We start from the raw sequence: 22,039 nt of genomic DNA on the forward strand, positions 1-22,039 counted from the left end.
ACAATGCATATTAAGATCTGTGAATAGGGAACATTCATCAGAAGTCAAGGTGAGTTATTTTGATAGTATTGTTTGCAAACATTTTAAAGTGTTGAGATATGTAATGATAATTACAAGAAGACAACCACCAAACGTGTTATTTTTCTCACACATTCTCTTGGAATAAAGGTAGACTACTTACTTTAATCTATACTGCCACCATGTGGTCAAATTTGGTAACAAACATCTAGTTGAAACGGTTTGATAGCTAGACAGTATTCCCATGTTAATATCAATCAATGTGGCGCAATTTGGAGGAAGAGTAGTGTTATGTCGAATGATATATGTTGCTTACAGTTAGTTACCGGTAATTTATTGAGGAATAGAACAAACCATCTGAAGTTGAAATCTGTTCATACTTCTCATAACCTGAGTCAAACATACTGACCACTGGATCTTATTCCAACTGGGATAATATTGAATGATATGACTTTTCTTCTTTCATCTAGGTCTATTTGGTTTACCAAATATTAGTATGTGGGAAGAAATGAACTTACAAACTCTTGTGTGTTGATATTAGCTGTAACAGAACGACCATTCTACTCAAATTCAAAGGCACTGATCCTCATCCAAGCACAAGATATATAGTCCTGCCAAAGAAAACTGCTGACTTTCCCACCAACCAACATTCATAGACTATGGTCTGGTCCAACTATAAGAACATGCTTACATTATCAAAACCTTCTAAGCCAAGAAGCAAAACCTCATATTTATCTACACAGTACTTCATTGTACAACTGTGTGTTACATGACAAAAAACTTAAATAACATATCTTCAGCTGAACTGACTTGACTCGCGTCCACCCATGTATGCTCCTCCAAGCATGGATTTGTATGACACTAAAAGTGCCTTGGTGTCAGTATATAAAAGTAACATATATGTTGGATGTCTCTGGCAGCTTGGATAGATGGAGGTTAGGGAAAGGCAGATCTCCATTGCTGTCTATGTGTGTCTGGACTGTATAAGCCTTCACTGCTGTTCTGCCCTCCAGCACAGAGGTATGGATGAGGCCCAGCCTGGCCTGTTCGTGATACGCTGCTCCTAGCTCCCTCCCCAACAAGATGTCTTGGGTTTGGGATAATGACAGGGCCCAGGCTTGGGCAGGACCTGGATTTCTGTCCGTGTCTAATCTCAAGTCCATGTATGTATCTCTATCCCCTTTTCCTTTGTCTGTGTATGTATTTGTGTTTCTGTGCACATATCTCTCCGTCTCTGGATCAGCGTCTGGGTTATAGTTTCCGTCCTTGTCTGCTCTTCGCTGCAGGCGCAACAACGTCAGCTGCTCCAGGTGCTGCACGGCGAAGTATCCTTCCTGGTAGCCGGGTGGAGACGGAGGCCCTTCGGCCCCGGGCCCCGACGGACCACACCGGAGGAGGGTGAGGTGACGCACCTCCGAGTCGTTGAGCAGACGCGCCACAACTTGCGGCGCTGTGTACCAAACCGTGAGACGCCTCGTTCGGACTATTGGGGTGGAGGAGCCATGTGGCGGGAAGGAGGGCTGCGGTGGGGGTCGTTGCAGGACAGAGAGGGGGAGGTCCTTGCAGCTGCAGTCCGCGGGAGACGGCAGGGTGCATGGGCGCAGGTCACGCATGCAGGAGCAGTAGTAGAGGCTGCGGTCGGTCACGTAGGCCAGGCGCAGGTCGGACCGCGGGACGGCCGGCGCACACGCCGCCATGCACACCAATACACACAGCAGTGGGGTGGGGGGGCTGAAGGCTGACATCGCTACTGGAGGAGGGCCTCACAGGACATGTTGGACAGACTTCACCTGGCCGTATGAGGAGCAGAAAGAGACAGAAATTAGAGAAAAAGTCAACAAACATGTCATGTAATCACACGCACAGACACACACACACACACACACACACACACACACACACACACACATGAAGGCAAGTGCTCTGATCCAGCTCCCAATTTTGTGCATCATGTGTGCGTGCGTGTGCGCTTGCGTGTGTGTGTGTGTGTGTGTGTGTGTGTGTGTGTGTGTGTGTGTGTGTGTGTGTGAACGAGTCAATCAAATACAAGAGAAGACTCAGAAATCATTATCACAGCTAAATCCTCCAAATCGTTGGCCGGCTAATGTCACTTTGATTTAGATCAAAGCTCTGATGTTTCAGAACTCTCGTTAATTAAGAGCAGACACAACATGCATATAAGCCCATAAGACACTTTGCTGTGTTTTGATTCATGAAACACATTTGCCAAGGTGGGAGTGATTAGAGAGAGAGAGAGAGAGAGAGAGAGAGAGAGAGAGAGAGAGAGAGAGAGAGAGAGAGAGAGCGCACCTCAGCTAGCCATTTTGTCGATGATACATACTGTAGAACAAAAGTGTCCATCTTGTACCATTTGTATACAGTATACAAGATAACGAGAAATTAATTAATTCGTATATTAATAAACAGATTACATTTTGTACCTGAGCTGAAGTACCGGTATCTAACTGAATGGAAAATCTAAATAGGCCTACTGATTTGTCGATTCAATATGATAATGAAACCCTATAGAGACAACAGAGGAGAAGACCTGAGATCATCAGTCATTCAATAAACTATTTAATTAATTTAAATTAAAGAGACAGTAAAAGTTTCAGCTCAGTGCCCCTGTGGTAACATTAGCTTTGATTTCACATGATTTGATGATTTGATTTTTATGACTCTGGGGGTAATGTTTCTCAAACTGTTGGACTGTTAGAAGTAACAAAGCTCTTTCTAGCTTTGTCTGAAAACCTGTGGTGAATCTTGACATTCCCTGCATGGGTTTGTTTAATGCCTGGTCCAGGGTAATTAATTAAAAATAACTGTAAAGTAACTGTAACACAGTAAAGTAACCCTTCTTTTTGAATAGTTTAAACATGCACACAGCACTATGGTTTTGTTACATCAACATTCCTCGTCTCACTTTAGAAGAAAGTGTCCTGGGTCCTTCCTTTTCCAGCAGGTTATTAGTGAGATGTGAGGAGAGGTGACGTACAGTACTGTATAGAGCCTGCACAGTGACACACTGACAGCTGGTTTAGATCAACACAATGTAACACGCACACATGCACATGCACAGGCACACAGTTAGTTCCCTAATTTCACACATGGGCATGTTGCTCCCAGAGCAGATGTGCATTGTTCAGCACTGATGATTGTCACTGGATTGTACTGGTGCACAAACACAGACACCACATGTGAATGCAGACGCATGCACGCACACCACTTGTGACACTGCAACTGGGGACATTACATAAATGTTGCAAAATATGCATTCAAAGCTATTTTGAAATCCTAGCTGGCTTGTACACTGGGGTAATGACCTTCATTGTAATGTGCCAGTTGTGCCTGTATTATTTTGTCAATACCACATGATTGAGTCATGTAATACCCCTGGGCTTGTGTTTTCTCTAACCCCGTGGCTTAGTGTAGCTCAGGCCTCATGCATGGTGTTAAGCCAAACTGCTCTCTGCAGCCCTCACCAAACGTACAACACAATAGGAATCATTTCCAACTATTTAAAAAGTTACAGCTTTAGTTCCCGTTTCATAATACCACACAGTAAATATACAAAAGATTCATAAAGTCTCTTGGATTGTGATGTGTACTATAATTATAATGAATCAAATCTATGATATTAGTCTCCCATTTATTATTACTAGAGAATTCCTGTAAATATGTATGCATTTCATTATAATGTTCAAATGGATCCACATTTTTAATGTCCACAGTACCCAATTTGCTGCTGATGCATTGAGTGAAAAGAATGCATGCATGACAGAAATCAGTGAAGAATTCACAGAAGGCAATGGAGGACATATAGATTTTTTGTCTTGATTCAAAAGTAGTAGCTGGTGCAAGCCTCAGATCCTCTCTGGAACTTTGTGTTGCATAATAACCAAATGCTGCCTCGCCATGTTTTATATTAACTCTGGGAACAGTTAATAGATTGGTCCCAGACCAGACCACTGAAGACTTCGTGTGGGTTCATAATAAAACAAGCAAATAAATAATATAATTTGGCCCTAAACCTTTAAGCAAAGACACATTTAGCTCAGTCATGGTTATGACCCACCTGGTTATTACTTGCCAAGCAGAGCGTGCAAATACTGCGATTGGCTGGGTATGCATATATGTACAGTATGTCAGTGTTGTCAACCGGCCAATGGGTATGTATGTCGGTGTTGTCCACTGGCCAATATTGGCTGTTGACGTAACTAAGGTACGTTTCAAGTTGGCACCTCGACAGAGTGCATTTCTAGTGTTGTACCCGATTTACAATTTACAGATTTGGAATTACACAAATTATTGTTTATCCTGCAATTTAACAACTATATTATCACAAGTTCTCATTTGAATTCAATAATTTTCCTGAAACAACTATAAAACATCTTTAAGGTTAAAGGTAATGTATTTTCTGAAACCTATCTTAATAGGCCTGTCTCCACGCCCCCTTTCCAGACCTAGTGGTGTTCTCCATAGACATTACATGTTAAAAGACCTACATTCAGAAGCCATAAACAACACTTTTTCTGAAGGTAAACTTTAATCTATTTGTTTTAGCGGTCTTAACATCTTGTTTTCTTCATAATAATATTGGTCTTTTACATTTTAATATTGGAAACGGCCTTAAATGGTGCAGAGAAAGCAGGTAGGTAGGGATGTAGCTCTGGTCCATGAGTAAGGCTATGGACCAGAGCTACATCCCTACCTGCTTTCTCTGCACGTTTCCAAATGTTAAAGCGTGAGATGGCTGTGAGACAGGCCTATTATGTCTCCATCAACAGCCAATTATAAGTGTATAACTTGTCGGCGTGGTTATAATTGGCTATTGATGGTGACGTAATTAAGATATGTTTCAATATTGTTTGGGTAAAAGGTAACGTATGTAATTATGTATGTATACATGTATATAACTTGAAAGTAGTATACTGTGGTCGGTAACAGGTCATCTCACCCCTTTGCCAACTCGCCCCCGCGAAAAGTGAAGACGGCTCGCCCCGGAATTTCGAAAAGTGAAGTCGGCTCGCCCGAAGCCGTAGATAGCTCACCCCCAAAGTGTGGATAGCTCGCCCCACAGTGTGGATATCTCGCCCCAAATCACGGATATCTCGCCCCATGTTTATTTCATCTTATAATTGGCTGTTGACGGTGACGTAATTAAGATATGTTTGACAGGTACTATGACAGGTGGAGCCCCACCTGTTGTAATTTCTGTACCTGTTGTCAGAGTACGGGTGGTGTCAAAGTACCCCACTACCATAAAACTATATGATCGACCAAATATGGAGATATGGGATTCCTGCTCTCGTGAGAAACTGCTGATGTTGTAGATGTTAGATGTCTCCCCTATCTTGAACTAGTCTATATCTAGAACACTGTGGCACAAACCTAAAGCAAAGCTCAGCCAATCCGTGTTGGCCAACTAGTAGGTCAACAAGTGTGACCAACAAGTATAGGTATGACCAACAAGTAGGTCATACATGGTTTACTACTTGTGTGCAAGGCACAAGTTGGCACCTCAAGAGAGTGCATTTCTAGTTATTATATTATATAAGGCCAATTAGTCAAAGCTGTAGGGCAGGCTATTACACCAATAGTGAGTAGGATTTGCACACTGAAATTCACTGATTCAAATCTCAACTCTAACGGTTAATATTTATTATTTCCCATGCCATGAATCACGGTTTTCATTTGACAATAATTCAACATTTTTACACTCAGTCAAGGGGCCAGGACTATCCGTGAGAATGGTCAGACTCATATTGCATAACGCAGACAGGAAAACGTTAAAAGCTCTTCTGAATCCTTTCTTTACACTATAGCCCAGACAAACACATGCAGTTGATTACTGGGGTTGACTGAGCTAACAGTACGGTCGCAACAACTACGGTATCTGTCAAACTTTAGTGCTTGTAAGTAATCGGCATTTATAGCTATACTATACATGGCTTCAATTTATCATTGATATTATCTGTAAGAGTTAAGCAGCTGTAAGTTAAATGTTCTCATGCGCAACTTACCTAAAGGACGCAGTCGAAGAACTGATCTCAGCTCATTCTGGGATGGACTGGGACTCCCAGTCTGGGACTTTACCAGCTGACGTCAGGACTGAGGAAGTAATAAGTATCCTATAACTGGGTGGACCGGTTGGAGACAGAGGATATGCGCAGCGATCCCATAAATATATCCTATTAAAAACGTGCTCCTTTGTCTCTATAATCAAATCACATAGCCTATGTCCTGAGATCCTTAAACCTGCCCTTTGTGTAATCAAATTAAAGATGATTCTATTTGTTATTGTATTAGAGGAGTAGAGGACAGACAGTCTTTTATCAATATCTGTGATTGCCAAGTCTATCTCCCCCAGGTCCTCGGGGGCTGGTCTCGATCTGTTGTTGGTCCCACAAATTATTTGGAGCAATGCCTCCTTCGTTCAACTTCTCACAGATGTTCCCAGGCAGCTGGGCTGCTGGCCACTCATGCCTTCAATTCAAAAGTAGCTTATTATTATGTTGTGAGTACTGACTGAGTAGCCAATGATTGAATACTTTATTGGAAGAATTCGCAGAAATGTAAACGGTAGGCTACATATTAGTACAGTCAAACACTGTCTTAGTCCAAAAGGATACCGAAAAAAGTCCTTGCGTTCTGTTTCCATTCACCCAGGTCCTGGTGTGTGGATTGGATCATAGACTGTATTGGATCTTGTATTTTCATCGTCCAGTGTGTGCATGTGTGTGTGTGTGCGCGCGCGTGTGGGAGGATCCTTCGACTCCTTTCGCCGCAATGTGCGGTGACGTCGTTCAGGCGTTTTCTCCATTTACAGGAAACCACTGCCACGCAGGCGTTTTTCGTTGGAAGTGGACTGTGGGAGATGTTGTCTGTTGACAACCACACGACGAGACAAATATACATGTCGCTGTGATACATTTAGATATATGAATAAGCAACGGTGGTATAGCCTATATTTGTTTAAGATACAGTCAGAGTGTGGCTATTAAAATGCAGCACACGCTGACAATAACAACTGCCCTAGTGTTGTTTTCAACACCAGCGTTCGCCAGCAACGGTAACTTCGGTAAGTACCCATGCTGTCTGGCCTCTCTTGTTAGTTGTTATCATTATGACTCAGATTTATTGATGCAACGTGGGAAGTTGCCGATTTGCAAGCTTGTACACATGTACAACCTTGCCGTAGCCCTCCAAGCAGAACCCAATGGTACTGAAGTTTCTGACATTTCTGACCAGGGACCCAACATAAAACTCATCAAAATTTCAGAAAAGCTTTATGTAGGGTCCCGAAAGGGGCTAAACCTTGCCGCATATATGTCACGAACAGTAGATTTAGACTCTCGTAGACGTAGTAAATTATTTTATGCTACACATGAACAGTAGGTTATGGTTAGCCTAAGATTTAGAGTAGACTCTCGTAGTCGTAGATGTATTTATCGATTCTGACATCATCACTCTACGAGAGTCTAAGTGAACTTGCCCCATGGCTTGTGGTGGTCTGGAAATCCTTGCCTCAAAGTACCTCTTGACTTGTACAAATGCAAAATCTAAGGTGCTTACCTTGCTGCCCCACTTGTCCGGTTTGTCTGCGGAAAGCAATTACAACCCGTAGGTCCGTAGTTTTCAATAACAAAGTGTTTTAATCCACTCTGTCTCGGAATCTGGCATCCATCTTGGATCTCTCCTCGATTGTAAATGCGCAACAGTGCCCTAGCGGTCAGGGTTGCGCAGCCAGTTGCACTCATTAGGGGAGACTAAGAGAGATCCAAGATGGATGCCAGATTCCGAGACAGAGTGGATCAAAACACTATTTATTGAAAATAAATACAACCTACGGGTTGTAATTTCTTTCCGCAGACAAATAGGACAAGTGGGGCAGCAGGGTAAAGCACCTTAGATTTTGCATTTGTACAAGATAAGAGTTACTTGAGCCAGTGATTTTCAGACCACCACAAGCCATGGGGCAAGTTCACTTAGACCTGATCCATAGCTCGGTAGCAAGAGCAGGCTATGGACCAGAGCTAGTGATCCATCTGCTTTCTTAACTAGCCATGAAGTGCATGATGAGTCACCAGCAGTGTCTCGTGTGACCCGGCCATTTAAAGGACATGAATCAGCTTTGTTGAGGAAACTACAAGGAGATGGACATAAATTCCCTTGATATGAGGGGTCATATAGTACACTCACTGCAGCAGAGCCTCCCCTTTCTCCTCTGTAAATATAGCCATTTGTATTATTTGTAAATGACATGGTATGATATTCTGAATACATAGGACCACAATGGAAAGGCCAAATGTCAAAACGCGTCCAGTGTGAGTTACGAAAACTCTGTTCACTTCATGGGGCCAGTCCTCTATTGAGAATAGGGACAACAAATAAGGACAAGTCCTGCAGAAATGCATTGGACCCAGGCAACAGCCCAGCTTTAATGATCTTAAATCCCTTTATTTTAGATTGTTTTGTAGTAATCGTACAACATAAACAGAGACTTTAGTTGTTACTGTACAATACTTTAAAACAGTTAGCATGTTACACACATGCCTAAAATTGCTTTTATTTCGGCCACCCTCGTTGAAAACAATTTATTTCAAACTCCAGCTTGTCCCTCTCCAGGCTGCATGAACTGCACTCGAGCGCTCGCTTTCTGCCCCCTCAATATCGTAACTCTTCTATTAGATGGCTCTGGTGTGACCTAGAGTCCTAGCAAGCCTATGTCTTAGCATGCCGGACTGATAAAACCTCTTATTGGTGTGGGAAATTAGCAGCAGCCTTTTTGGTGGTGTACCCTATACCAGCCAAGTTGTAGATGTAGATAAGTACAATTGCTGCAAACGCTTGTTAATTAAGTGGGAACTGCCTGCCGTGCCTGGGCTGGTATAAAAAAAGGAAAGTTACCTATAAAGTCTGTTGTTATGGTACTTGGCATTGTGGTAAACTGTCTGACCACAGTTTCAGTTCAGCGTGTCAGAGAGGAGTCTGGTGTGTGAAGTGAAGTTGTGGCACGCTTTGTCTTGTGTGTAGGAGTATTTGTGACAAAGTGACTGTGTTGTGGTGGAGAGTTTGGCAAAGTCACAGCAGGCCTACTAGGCTATATTTAACCTACCGGTATGTTTGACCGGGTAAAAATAGGACCTATGCTCACCTTATGTTTGTGGTAAGCATGACGATTCGTGCTACAGTCAGTTTAGCAAAGTCACAGACTTATTACTAGGCTATATATATAACCTATGAACATGAATGTGCATTACAGTACTATGAATGTCTGTGTTCTGGAGGTGGTGGTAATAGGATGAATTAGTAGTGTTATGCAGATGCACCAGGCTGGAACAGTGTACATTAATTTGTATGGAGATACATTTCGGGCTGTTTGTTAGGTTTCCATTTGTGGTTATTATGCTATTGCCCATCCAGTTTTGTCATCTTAAAGAAAGAAAACATGCACAAACGATGATATGGAGGTCTATTCTAGTAGTATTGACATTTGGTCAAGGAACTTGGTCAATGACATTTGGCCTTTCCATTGTGGTCTTACTGTATGTATTCAATTCGTCAACAGAACATAGAATATTAATTCATAACATGTCATTAACAAATAATAGGAAAAAAGGGAGGCTCAGCTGCAGTGAGTGTACTATGAGTGTATGACCCCTCATCTCAAGGGGATCTCCTTGTAGTTTCCTCAACAAAGCTTTTTTGAAAGTTTTGAAAGAAGCCAGTGATGGATGATTCCACATTATGATGGCAGATCGTAGAATACATTATTTACCATGTTTGTGATAAATCTGGGGGGTACTTTATTTGCTCGCTCTGGTGTTGTGGCTGTGGGTGGGTGTCACTCACTTTGGAGTTTGGAGACGTTGTTAGACAGTATATATGTTATCGTTACTTATATCATGAGAGAACCCTCAAATTTGAGTGGATTTTAGTTTTATTCAGCCAATCACATGATTCCATTCAGCTTGCAGGTGCCTCTTTATGAACTGAAATGGATATACATCTTTACCTGATTATCAGACTCTGGGCGGGGTCTATGGGCTGGAAACGATATAGAGAATCACCATTACATGGGAGATATGTCCCAACATTGTCAAAGAAGGCAGGTGGCCAGGCTCAAATGTACTGAGCAGTGTCAGTGGTTGTTACACAAAACAATTCTCCACTCACTTTGGCCTAAACAATGAAGGCATCTTGCCAATAGTTTGCGGGTCTTACCAGTATGTGGTTTCACTTCCTGCTTTAAAGGGCTATGTGAGGACTGAGGAGATACTAAATGTTAGTTGACTGCAGAATTGTCATAGCTCTAACTTTCTAAGTTAGAGCACTATGTAAAAAATAGTGTGTGGCTGGCTGGCTGGGTGGGTCAGGGTGGGTATGAGCACGAAAATAGCATGGTTGTTTTTCACCATCTGTGCGCAACCTAACACACACACACACACACACACACACACACACACACACACACACACACACACACACACACACACACACACATGCACACATTAACTGTACATATGGGTGTGCCAGTACAGTGACAGTACAGTAAAGGGTACAGTAGTAGAGGGACTGGATGTTCCGTGGACCCCCCCCCCCCCCGGGACTTCCCGGGGACGCCCAGAGACCCCCATATGGTAACTCATTTCTCTACCGTTTCGGACGTGGTGCGGCTCGCCGGAAGCGGGCCGGCACCCTGGCTGTGGTCCTGTGGGTCTGGAACTCCCGGGGACCCCACACAGAGTTGCACCACTCACTTCACACGGGTGTGATTTTTTTTAAATGAATCCATTCTCTCGCTAAATATCCTGTACACTGCAGTGTTTTTGTGTGTAACTTTCAGCAAGTCCAAATTTCATTCTGACCCCTCCACGAAAAGGCCTCGTTGTCCTGACCCCTTATCTATCATTTATACATTATGGATAAATAGTGTGGACTTAGACTGTTTTTCGTCTGTGGCATTCATACTGACTAAGAGAAAATGCTATTGTTACTGCTACTGAATTAGTTACATTTTCGCTAGAAACAGACTGTATCATATAAGACTGACTGACTGTTGCAAACGATACAGAGACACCTCCCTGACAATAACTCAGAGACAGATTGTTTATTTTTGGACCACAACGCTTATTATATGAAACGATTTTAAGATGAGCCCATGTTATTCTCCATAGAGAAATGACTTCCGTGAACCAGGGGAATCGAGGGGAATCGAGGGGACGAGCAAGTGACGTCAGGACTTCGGACCTGACGTCCACGTCTATCTTTACGCTGCGCAATTATGCCTTCTCCTTTCTCCTCGTGTGCCAAATACCAACTTCTTCATCCCACAATGGCACATTCTTTAGTTCATCTGTTATTTGATAGATTGCATTCACACCTGTGGTGATACGCCCTCTGGTGCGCTTGGAAGTGAAGCGAGACCCCCGTTTTTGGCGATCTAGAATGCGTTTGTTTGATCCGCACCAAAATTCGAATGAGCCTTCACACCTGCCAAACGAAGCGCACAAGTCAAGTGGATGCAATTGAGAGCAGTGTTTCTGGATCAACTTTTACATCACTTATCAAATTCACTATACACAATCACATTGCCAATGCTGCGAATGAGCAAATTTAGTTAATGTAATGTTTCTTGAACTATGCCATGGCTGAGCTCTATGTAAAAAAATTAGCAGCCCATTTCCACTCCTGTAAGCCAACATGTTATCATGTACACACAGATAAGAGACAACGTGGCTTCTGCGTGTGGTTGTGTGTTGGGCTTTTGGTGGCAGCTGTGTAACCAACCATCTTTACTGCTGTGGTTAGGTTATCACCTCTACACACTGCAGCAGATTTTTCACACCCATTTCTTTCTATTTCTCTCTCTCTCTCTCTCTCGCTCTCGCTCTCGCTCGCTCGCTTGCTTGCTTTGTGGTTCTATCCCAGGCTCCCGTGTGTGTTGTTATTGAATAAAGCAGTTGTTCTCAAACTTGTTCAAGGAACCCTATGGGTCCCTTGAACCACTGGTGTACAGGAAAGTGGACTGTAGTCAAGTTTACTTGTTTTCTGACTGGGTAAAGTTCGAATCACAGCTACTTCTATAAAGGTCTTCTCTCAGGAAGTAGTGGCTGGCCAAGTAGTGGCTGACCATACTACTTGTGCAAGGGTGGCAGGAAATGTGTTGCAATTTATCTCTCTTCCAGTACTGTTTGACTTTCTAGTTCCTTCCTTTGCCTCGATGAAGACCGTGTGTGAGGCCAAAACATGTTGTTAATACTAGAGAGATTTGTGCAATACTGGCCTCTTCCCTTTAATCTGTTGACACAATCAACTTTTCATCCAGACTAGAGAATATGAAAAAAACCCACACTGGATCATGCTCCCATTATGGTATTTTAATTAAGCATTATCACCAAAGCAATGTGATGTTTAGACCTACCTAGCAATCAGTATCCTGGGGGGAACATTCAAGTCAGATTGTGAGCTTGTTGTTCAGCAGTCTACTGCCAACTCTGGCACGTTTAGAGAGTATAGACAGGGTCTAAGTGGTTAAAGCATTTTACTCAGTAAGTTAGTAGCTCTTCCTCTTTTTCTTCTCACACATTAGAGCAGTTACACCTTGCAGTTCACCATGGCTGAAGCATATTGGCATTTCCTTCTTTATTGTTTTATGGACAGTGAACACAACAGAGAAAAGATGGGAGAAGGGGGGGATCCATGCAATAAAGTGCTTTGTGTCAGAATCCTCCTGTCGGTTGGACTATGCAGTAGAAAGATCTATTGAAGCCATTATAGAAAAGACGGTTCATATCTTAATGCTGACTATATATTTTTTTACACTTGCGGCAGGGGTCTGGGGAAATTTAGGGTTTTCTCAGACGTACCAAAAAGTTGTAGAAATTGTGGGAATTGTGTTTCAGGAAGGAATTATGCAATTTAGCAGCTGTGTAATTCCCTAGCAGTGCACGCCTGACCTCTAGTGGGCATTTCTGGTGTCACAGGATTACTACAAATACAGTTTATGAGCTAAATCCTTTGAATGAGGGGTCCACACAGGTGCTAAAGTGACATACAATTATGAGGTGGCTGTGACACTGACATAAGAGTTGTATTATATCATTGTATATAACAGTCTACTCTGTGTTCAAGCACAAAAGAAAGGGCTTGTGATCCATGATCATAAAAATAGATTCCATTAAAGGGATAGTTCAGATTTTTGAATTTAAGCTGTATGAAATACTTTCCATTAATATAGTGGTTGCAACTGTATTAATTTATTGCCCAAGTCCCGTGGTACGAGTTCTGCTCTGGTTTTGGTCAATATTAAGTAGTTCCGGTCATTTTGTTGGGGGCACTGGAGCCACGCAGTAAAAGTAAATTAAGCAACCACTATATTAATGGAAAGTATTTCATGCAGCTTAATTTAAAAGAAATCTGAACTATCCCTTTAAAAAATGAATCTTGTTAGAATTTTAGAAGTTTAGAATTCCTTAATTATGGTCTGTACAGTAATAGTTCTAGAGAGAGAGAGAGAGAGAGCAGTGAATAAGTAAATAAAATATCAAAATAGCCTATAGTGTATTTGGATAGCTATCTATTCTCTAGCTATTGTATATGTACTTCTACATGTAATGATGGTGAAGATTAACTATAGCAAACATTTACCCCCTAGGTCCCTAGGTCCCTGCACCTCACATTAAACAAGACTGATTTAAACAGTTGTTGCAGTGTATTTTTGGGAGTTGCTGTACCATTCCATCACATGGGATCTTTATTACTCTGATTTCTGTGTAAAATAGCCACTTCTATATCACCATCACATTGCTGTTGTAGCCGGTGCTAGGCGACAGGTGCTATTAAAATGCTTTGTGGAAGGCCCACAGGATGCTTAACATAAATAGTTTACTTTTGGTGACTGAAAAGTAATGGTTTAAATATCGTCTTCGTCCACAGTGCCTCCCCCAACCAATGTGACGTTGCAGTGCCACAACTTCCGGAATATTCTCTATTGGAACTACAGCCAGCCTTCCCTAGAGTCCCGACAGGCCAAATTCCGCATAGATATAAGCCAGAAAGAAGGGTAAGTAGTGTGTGTGTGTGCGTGTGTGTGTGCGTGTGCGTGTGCGTGTGTGCGTGCGCAACACTTGCTTTGATGGTGTGACGTGACGTCTTCGAAATCCAAAAACACTGTGCACACGAGATCTTTAGTGGCTTTAGAGGCAAGTAAAATAATAGTAAAAACCAATAAAAACAGTACATGTAACAGGTTAAAAACACATCAGCTCGGGAATGCTATTCTGAACAGGTGGGTTTTCAGTGCGGTTTTGAAGGTGGGGAGTGAGGGGGCATCCCGGATCTGTTTGGGGAGGGCATTCCAGAGGGTAGGGACGGCCACGGAGAAGGCCCTGTCGGCCCAGGTCTACATGGTGTTGTGCCCAGAGATAAGGTTCATGTTCATGTTAAAAGAAAACGTTGTTTTCTTTTAATATACATGTACTGTATGTGTTGTGTGCACTTGCACGTCATTGGTTTCTCATCATGTTTATCCTCTCTGCAGCTTTCCGGAGCCATTGTGGGTGAAGCCACCAGACCGTTCTTGTGACATATCACTCCTTTGTCCCACATCACTGTGTTATTCAAGTGAGGAGTTCTTTGTGAGTGTGACGGCTGTGGTTGGAGAGACAGAGTCTGACTCTGAAGATGAAGATGGACTGGCCTTCAGCTACTTCGATGGAGCGATAGATGGGATTATCTGTGAGTTAGGCTTTTTATTGTGCCAGAGTTGTATTTCCTATCATCCCCAAACATTGTGTGCTAAACACACAAGCTCCAGAGTTTAGGATTTGAGTGTCAAAACTGCATGTTAATATAGTCTCGGGTAGCCAGTAGCCACTAGCCAGACAACTACTCCTCAATCTCCAAATGCTACTGTATATAGTCTGGAGCTACACCTACCAAAACCTGACAGTGGAAGAAAATATATTTTAAAATATCTTTACATTTTATTTTTGGTATTTGTATTTCTAATAAGCAGCAAGCTATATATGATTAGATATGATAGATTATTTAGATTTACAGTATGTTGGTACAAATTTGTATGACTACAGACGAAACGTAAGCGGGGAGGAGGCGTCACATCTGCTTTATCCTCAGAGCATCTGTGCTCCAGACTGTGTGACTGCATCATTAGATAATTGTGGGAGGCAACAGTATGGCTTGCGATACTCGTATGCTAATAATTATAATTTTGTTTACCCCAAGGCAAGTTGGATCTCCCGGCTGTCAATGTCACCGTCCCCAAAGATGGCTTCATAAACTTCAGCTTCTCCCACCCATCAAAAGTCTACGACAAGGAGGAGGACCCAGTAAAGAAGAGGAGGAGGAAGAAAAGACACCAGGATTCACAGAACCTATTCAGATACACCGTCCAAACCAAGGGCCAGGTCAGACTGCACATTTTACATCCAAATCAACATGTTCCAGATTTTGCTATGATATACTGCGCGTGCACCAAACAAAAGTGTGGTTGGCTCTTGAAATCAAATCTAGCTGGGTACATAGTGTTTGATGGCAATTGTATGTTTGTATTCTGGAAATTTGGAGAGTGCAACAAAAATCTAAATAAATGTGGCAAATCTGTAAGGGAGAATCAGAATCGGTGTATTGGCCAGATTTCACAGAGCTCCTTAAAATTGAGCTCTGTGCTCCAAATGACAGGAACAAGTGTGGCAGTGATATTCGCGTTGGTGGTATATACTGTACATTAGTAGTAATTGTAATCACTTATACATGTAACATCTGTATTAAAGCCTCATGTACAAAGGCAGTTGTTTGTTTCACAATTTCAGTTAATTTAAACTGTAGCATGTACTGTCTGTTGCAGAAGAAAGATAAGGCACCAGAGTTCGACTGTGATGGCGAAGTGTGCACAGACATAGTGGAAGTGTACGGAAGCCCAGAGAGCCACTGTGTGGAGATCAACGGAAATTGGGATGGCATCGCCGTCGAGGCTACACAGGAGTACTGCGCCCACACGGGACCCCCTACGGACACGACAAGTAAGATGAACATTTTCGGTTAAACCTCACAGCTCATCCATGTGTCTTGGATGAGTGCAACTGACTATCAGCACCACATGATGGTGCAATAACTGATGCAATTACATGTGAGGTCAGCAGGACAGACCTCGTTCCCATTGTTTCTGGACTACATCAGTGGTCAACACTGTGGGCATAGTAAGCAATGGGTTAAACAGGTTGACCACAGCTGATGCCCATTACACCAATGAGTGAAAAGGGTTTCGACCAATAGACTCGACTCATGGAGCACACAGAGGTTGTTTGTGACGTAGACAAATGAGGGACGCTACTACGCATGCAAAGTCGTCTCGTCAACTGCACATGCAAATGTCAATAGTTTAGTTTTTTTAACCCGTCTGAACTCAAATTTCTTTATTTTAGGAATATATATATATATATATTCTTTTAACAGATATCTGTGTTATTTCTTGTAAAATGTCATGTTGAAATATTAAAGAGTATCTCAAATTGTTATGTATTGTTGTACTTTAATATATTTTGATAAGAAATATAGTTTTTATGTAATTTAGTGATGGTGTGACAAAATGTGGGTTTAGTGTTCTAGGGTTAAGGTCTATAGTGTGTTTTCTTTTTCTTGATGGAAAAATAATGTAACATCAACAACATTTAAATGTTAAAAAAATATATCTATCTATAAATATGATGTCAAATATGTTGTCTTGTCATCTAGATCAGATGCTTGCCTCCATCCTTTGTCCAGTGGCATTGCTCTGTATTGCACTTATTGGCTGGATGGTGTTCCGTAAACTGACCTCTCCTTCGTCCAAAATTCCGGATTCTATGGTACGTTCGTTCATCCTGTTCTTATGAATGCATGTTAGGAGGAGACTCTTTCCCTTATTCAGTAGGCCTGTCAATATTTATATACTCGTCTGAGTATCTATTTGAGAGAATCACAGTTATTTTGCATAATAGTCATAATCGTTTCCATGTTGTGCAAGCTTGTAGATCATCTATTTCCAGTTTCCACTATTTTAAAAGTAATTTCTTTGTAAAGTTGTAATGTTTTGTAAGTTATCTGTCATCTTTCTGTGCTATTTTTGTCTATGAAGCCTAAAATCCAAACAGAAATGTAATGTTAATTTATACTTTATGTTCAATGCCAAAAATACAAGTTAATCGCAATTATTTGTTTGTAAAATGTCATGATCGTGACAGCCCTACTACTCTGCGGTCATTATACTCTTGTCTTTAACTTTGACTCTCAAACCCCCTCCACTCCCTCCCTCCTTCTGTGTTTTTCAGTACTTCAGCGACACGAGCGGCAGACTTGCAAGGCAGGAGACTGTAGAGAGCCAGATGGTGGAGAGCCCTACTACCTCCACCTTACCTCTCCTGTCACAAGAGGTACACATTGGTACGCCGGTACAGGACGAGGGTGTGTCCAGCGTGCTGGAGGATGGGCAGGAGTCATGTTACGACTCAGGTAGGGTCCTGGTTGAAGAAGAGGGTTACAACTCAGGCAGGGCCCTGGTTGAAGAAGAGGGTTACAACTCAGGCAGGGCCCTGGATGAAGAAGAGGTTGACAACGAAGGGGGAAGCGGGTGCCCTGATGGCTACGAGAGCCGTTCACCTTGCGAGAATGGGCAAGGAGAAAGTGAAATGGGGCAGGAGTCATGTTATGACTCAGGCAAAGTCCTGGATGAGGAAGCGGGTTACAACTCAGGCAGGGCCCTGGATGAAGAAGAGGTTGACAACAAAGGGGGGAGCGGGTGCCCTGATGGCTACGAGAGCCGGTCACCTTGTAAGAGCCGGTCAGCTTACGAGCCCCGCGACAGGCTGACTGTTGAACTCTCCCCAGGAGAGGAGGTGGTTGATGACTCTGCCCACCTAACTCGTTGAGTTTTGTCCGTTTCGAATTGGCTTTGCTTATAAAGTCTGACTAAACGTCCATCTGTAGCTGCTGACACTCGGCTGATAGCGGCTGGTGGTCTCAATCATCAATCATCGTTGATGGTGATCTAATCTATATCAATCTGCAATTACATTTAATCAGATGTCGGACTGCAATCCCAAATATTAAATCAGCTGCCTAACATTTTTCCAATTAGAGAAATGTAAATTAACGAACAGGGAGGTGCATTATCGATACAAATGTGATGATTAAAATCGGTGAATTGAAAAATGAATCGCTATACTCTAAAACAGGGGTGGGCAACTGTGACGATGGAGAGAGCCACTATATTTCCACACTCACTCTAGAGGGCTGCATTGCATATTACTGTCGTAAGAAAAATAGCCGATCTACAAGCTCAAAACGCGTCGCACTGCGATGCGTTTTGAGCTTGTAGAAAATACTGAATTATTTTTTGCTTTTAAAAAGAAATTAGAATCCTGAAAAGTAACCTTTTCATTGATTTTCAAATGGATTTAGTTTTAGTTATGATAACTTTATGAACTAAATACAAATTGTACACAAAAAGACAATACTACTAATACTAGTCGTTAAGTACTAGTCATTTAATACTAGTCATTAAGTATAATTAAAGCAGGTCATGTTTAGAATTGCAACAGCTGAGATCAATACTATATCAGTATTCTGATATTAACCTGCGGGCCGCATTAAGTGAAGGTGGGGGCCGCATGTGGCCACCGGGCCGCCAGTTGCCCACCCCTGCTCTAAAACAACAGATTTTTATGTTTGATTGTTCACTGTACGCTGTGGCACCATCATACTACAGAGTGTAAATGAGGTTATAAAGTTTTGGAGCATTTATTCATGTTTCTGATCTGGTGGAGTGGCATATCCACCTGCAAACTTAGAGGGAGCCACATACTGAGCTCAAAACATGCTGTATTTGTTTAAAGGCGGTGGTTCCGGCGAGACTAAGGTGCTATTTACACGAGGATGGTGTTCATATAAAACGTCAAAATAAAGTATCGTTTGCTGCTGTCATTTAGACGAGAACCGTGTTCTCAGGAGGTGAAAACGCAACGAAGTGAAACCACCTCCCAGAGTGGAAATCATTCAGAACACCGTTTCCTATGGTCTCCATATAAACAGGCAAAACGGTGAATCCGCAAAACTTATGACATCATGGCTCATGTTGGCTCACAGCGCATATGTTTATTACATTGATGCAGAGCCATATCATTATGATATAATGGAGTTCCTGAACAAGCCTCCCTCCTCGCCTACAAAGTGCTGCTCATCAGCGATGTTGAATGTAAAACCATGATGTAAATAAAAAGCCTTGTGATAGACGGCAGCCGCGGCAGCAGCGTTTATGTAGCCTAATGTATTATAAAATATATACCATCCCGTGGCGCGCCCAGAGCCGTGTTGCGCAGGCTTGCGTGAAGGTTTCTTCTTCTTGTACGTGGGTGACCTGTCTATTTGGCAGCCCGTTATCGCCACCTAGCGACAGTATAGCATAATAGCACATCATATCATAACGTGTGCGTTCTCGTGTAAAGGGTAAGAAAAAATGAGAACGCAACAGGACTTTGACGTGTTATATGGAGATGGTCGCCGTCTAAAAGAGGCCTAAGTTTTTCCCTTGCAGTATTCAGTATGACCATGTATCTACCACTGATGTGTTACAAAAATGAAACCGTATTACCTTCAAGTCGTTAGGTTTCACTGAACAAAGTCTGTCTTTAACGGTCTTGTTTAAAAAAAAAATGATAACATTTTGACAGGACTGTAAAATACTTAACATTTGTAGTTTGTCTTGTTCTTGCTTTAAAACACTGGTTTTTGCCTTGTAGACTGTGATATTGTTTAAGTTCAGAGATGAAAGGAAAAGAGGCAATCTTCCTTTTCTATTGTAACTAAATGAAATCGGATGAAATTGATCTGAGCACTCAAAGAGAAAGGAAATTGTTTATCAGACCAGATACAAGTTTGTTTTGCAAGAGGCATTTTTAACATCACTGAATGTATATTGTTTTTGTTATTGTTTGTTTTCCTATTTTAACTTTTCTAATAGGGCAGGTTGATTGAATATTTTATTGAACGTCTTTTTAAAGGGACATGTGTTAAAAATGGCTGACACAAAAAAGCCAATGGCTTCTATTGTGTCCCATTAAACATTCAACACTCCCAAGATGGTGAAACAAAAATAACTACATAAAAATCTAGAAAATCTGTTTACGGTATTAGATTTGTTACTGCTGTAGAATCTATTTTTCTGACCCAGATATGGGCTCCATTGCCAAACCCCATCTTGAAGAAAGGATGCCTTAGCTGAGAATAGAAGGGAAGTGTACTCATGGTCTTATTCATGCTACAAGTGGTCATATAACGTCCTTTTACACAATCTAACTGCTACGCTATGTATTGTGCCATGTCTTTATAGCCTGCATTCAGCTAACACATTTGCAGTGGTGGAAAGATTACTCAAAGGTTTTACTTAATAAAAGTATCAATACTGAAATATAGAAATACTCTGTTAGTCCGGAATTCAAAATGTACTTAAGTAAAAGTACAAAAGTATTGGCGTTAAAATGTACTAAAAGTACTTATTATGCAGATTTTTGTTGTTGTTGGAAATGGCAGATCTACAATTACAATTTACAATTTAGGCATTTAGCAGACGCTCTTAATCCAGAGCGACTTACATTAAGCAAGAACAAAAGCATGGGAATACATCACATAAAAGCATTTATCATGAAACATGCGTAAGCTAAGAAAGTAACTGGAATATCTATATAATGAAACTATACATATATACTACTATTACACTACTACTACACTTGTTACAAGCATCTCAATGCATTGTGAGCTTGTAGATTGGCTATTCTCAAATGGCCAAAATCTATATAGGGCTGAAGTGGTTAATGTATGTTTTGTAATAATAATACAAGTAACACTAAAGTTTTCAAATAAATGTAGTGTAGTAAAAGTACAATATTTGCCTCTGAGATATAGTGGAGTGAAAGTATTGGAAATACTCAAAGTACAAATACCTCAGAATTGTACCTAAGTAAATATACTTAGTGACTTTCCACCACTGCACATTTGAGCCATTTCATTTAATAGTTGTTAAACATGGATAAATTCATGAAACTGTCCATGTGGAGATGATGGCTGGCTGTAGTTAATTTCTGTGGTTACCTTCACTGTGGATATTTATTCACAACGGCGTCAGAAAGCAGTGCCTCCGTTGTGACTTGGAAAATGTCCCCTTGTTGGTCCGGGTAACTGGTATCCCCAGTGGTACCTGAGGGGGTTCCAGGGGGTCCCGACCATTGATTGTTAGGAACCAAATGGACCCTTACCTAATGTGTCCGTTTGGTTCCATTTGTACACTCTCAAGAGTCATGGGGGTCCGTGGCTTAATGCATACCAAATTCTGCTAAACTAAAACATTTGAGAACCACTATATTATTTGACAAAATTAATGTGAAGAGAGAAACATGCAGGAATATTTACTCTGAATCCTGTGGATATTGGTATGGTCAACAACATAATTTACCTCACATTTGTAGTAATCGCGTCCATAAACTGTAGACATCTTTAATATTTGTATGTCTTTTGAGACGTTTGTATTTTATATTATTTTCAATGGTCAACATCTCATGAGGTCATTGAGAATTACCAGTAGTAAAGTGCCTTTGTTGATGATACATAAAACTCTACCGCTTTTCATTTACTGTACATTGTTTATTTGATACATTTCTGTATTACTGTTATCTCTATCCAACGCATTAAATTTCTGCAAATGTTTTACTTCAAAACTACTGTAGAGTTTGTTTTGAGGTGGAGATGTGTGCGTCTGTGTGTGCATTTTCCAGTCAGCTTTTCTTCAATGAAATCTTATCTACAGTATTAAAGAATAGTAGCACGTGTTTCAGTTCCATGATGAGTAATTGGACTGACAAACATTTAATACAGATTAGTAATCTGGAAGGGAAGGGCCTGCCTGCGTGGGTTGGTGTGTTCCATGACATTTGAATCTATCCCAGTAGTTCCTCTAGTGTGTTTGTGT

At 41.6% G+C, this 22,039-nt stretch overlaps 2 protein-coding genes across 6 annotated transcripts; one reads left to right on the forward strand and one right to left on the reverse strand.

Moving 5' to 3' along the window:
* Positions 1–225: 225 nt before the first annotated feature.
* On the reverse strand, positions 226–6,180 carry LOC310866009 (uncharacterized protein). Of its 3 annotated transcripts, none has more exons than XM_083775272.1 (2): positions 6,042–6,180; positions 226–1,808 (listed from the first exon to the last, which is right to left on the reverse strand). In XM_083775272.1, the coding sequence occupies exon 2, from the start codon at positions 1,761–1,763 to the stop codon at positions 897–899; it is 867 nt and encodes a 288-aa protein (XP_083631398.1). In that variant the 5' UTR covers positions 1,764–1,808; positions 6,042–6,180; the 3' UTR covers positions 226–896. The 3 variants fall into 3 exon arrangements, with proteins under 3 accessions (XP_083631398.1, XP_083631399.1, XP_083631400.1); XM_083775273.1 differs by lacking the exon at positions 6,042–6,180 and adding an exon at positions 2,903–3,549; XM_083775274.1 differs by lacking the exon at positions 6,042–6,180 and adding an exon at positions 2,942–2,976.
* Positions 6,181–6,839: 659 nt separating this feature from the next.
* ifngr1l (interferon gamma receptor 1-like) lies at positions 6,840–21,780 on the forward strand. Of its 3 annotated transcripts, XR_014569862.1 has the most exons (8): positions 6,843–7,099; positions 13,960–14,086; positions 14,564–14,760; positions 15,268–15,449; positions 15,890–16,064; positions 16,777–16,889; positions 17,352–18,767; positions 18,800–21,780. XR_014569862.1 is itself a non-coding variant. In XM_083775203.1 (7 exons), the coding sequence occupies exons 1-7, from the start codon at positions 7,024–7,026 to the stop codon at positions 17,946–17,948; spliced, it is 1,383 nt and encodes a 460-aa protein (XP_083631329.1). In that variant the 5' UTR covers positions 6,840–7,023; the 3' UTR covers positions 17,949–21,780. The 3 variants fall into 3 exon arrangements, 2 of the variants coding, with proteins under 2 accessions (XP_083631329.1, XP_083631328.1); XM_083775203.1 differs by having other exon boundaries at positions 6,840–7,099; positions 14,648–14,760; positions 17,352–21,780; XM_083775202.1 differs by having other exon boundaries at positions 17,352–21,780.
* Positions 21,781–22,039: the final 259 nt, after the last annotated feature.

The sequence above is a fragment of the Protomyctophum parallelum genome (assembly GCF_964188405.1).
Source record: "Protomyctophum parallelum genome assembly, chromosome: 10".
Taxonomy (NCBI): Eukaryota; Metazoa; Chordata; class Actinopteri; order Myctophiformes; family Myctophidae; genus Protomyctophum; species Protomyctophum parallelum.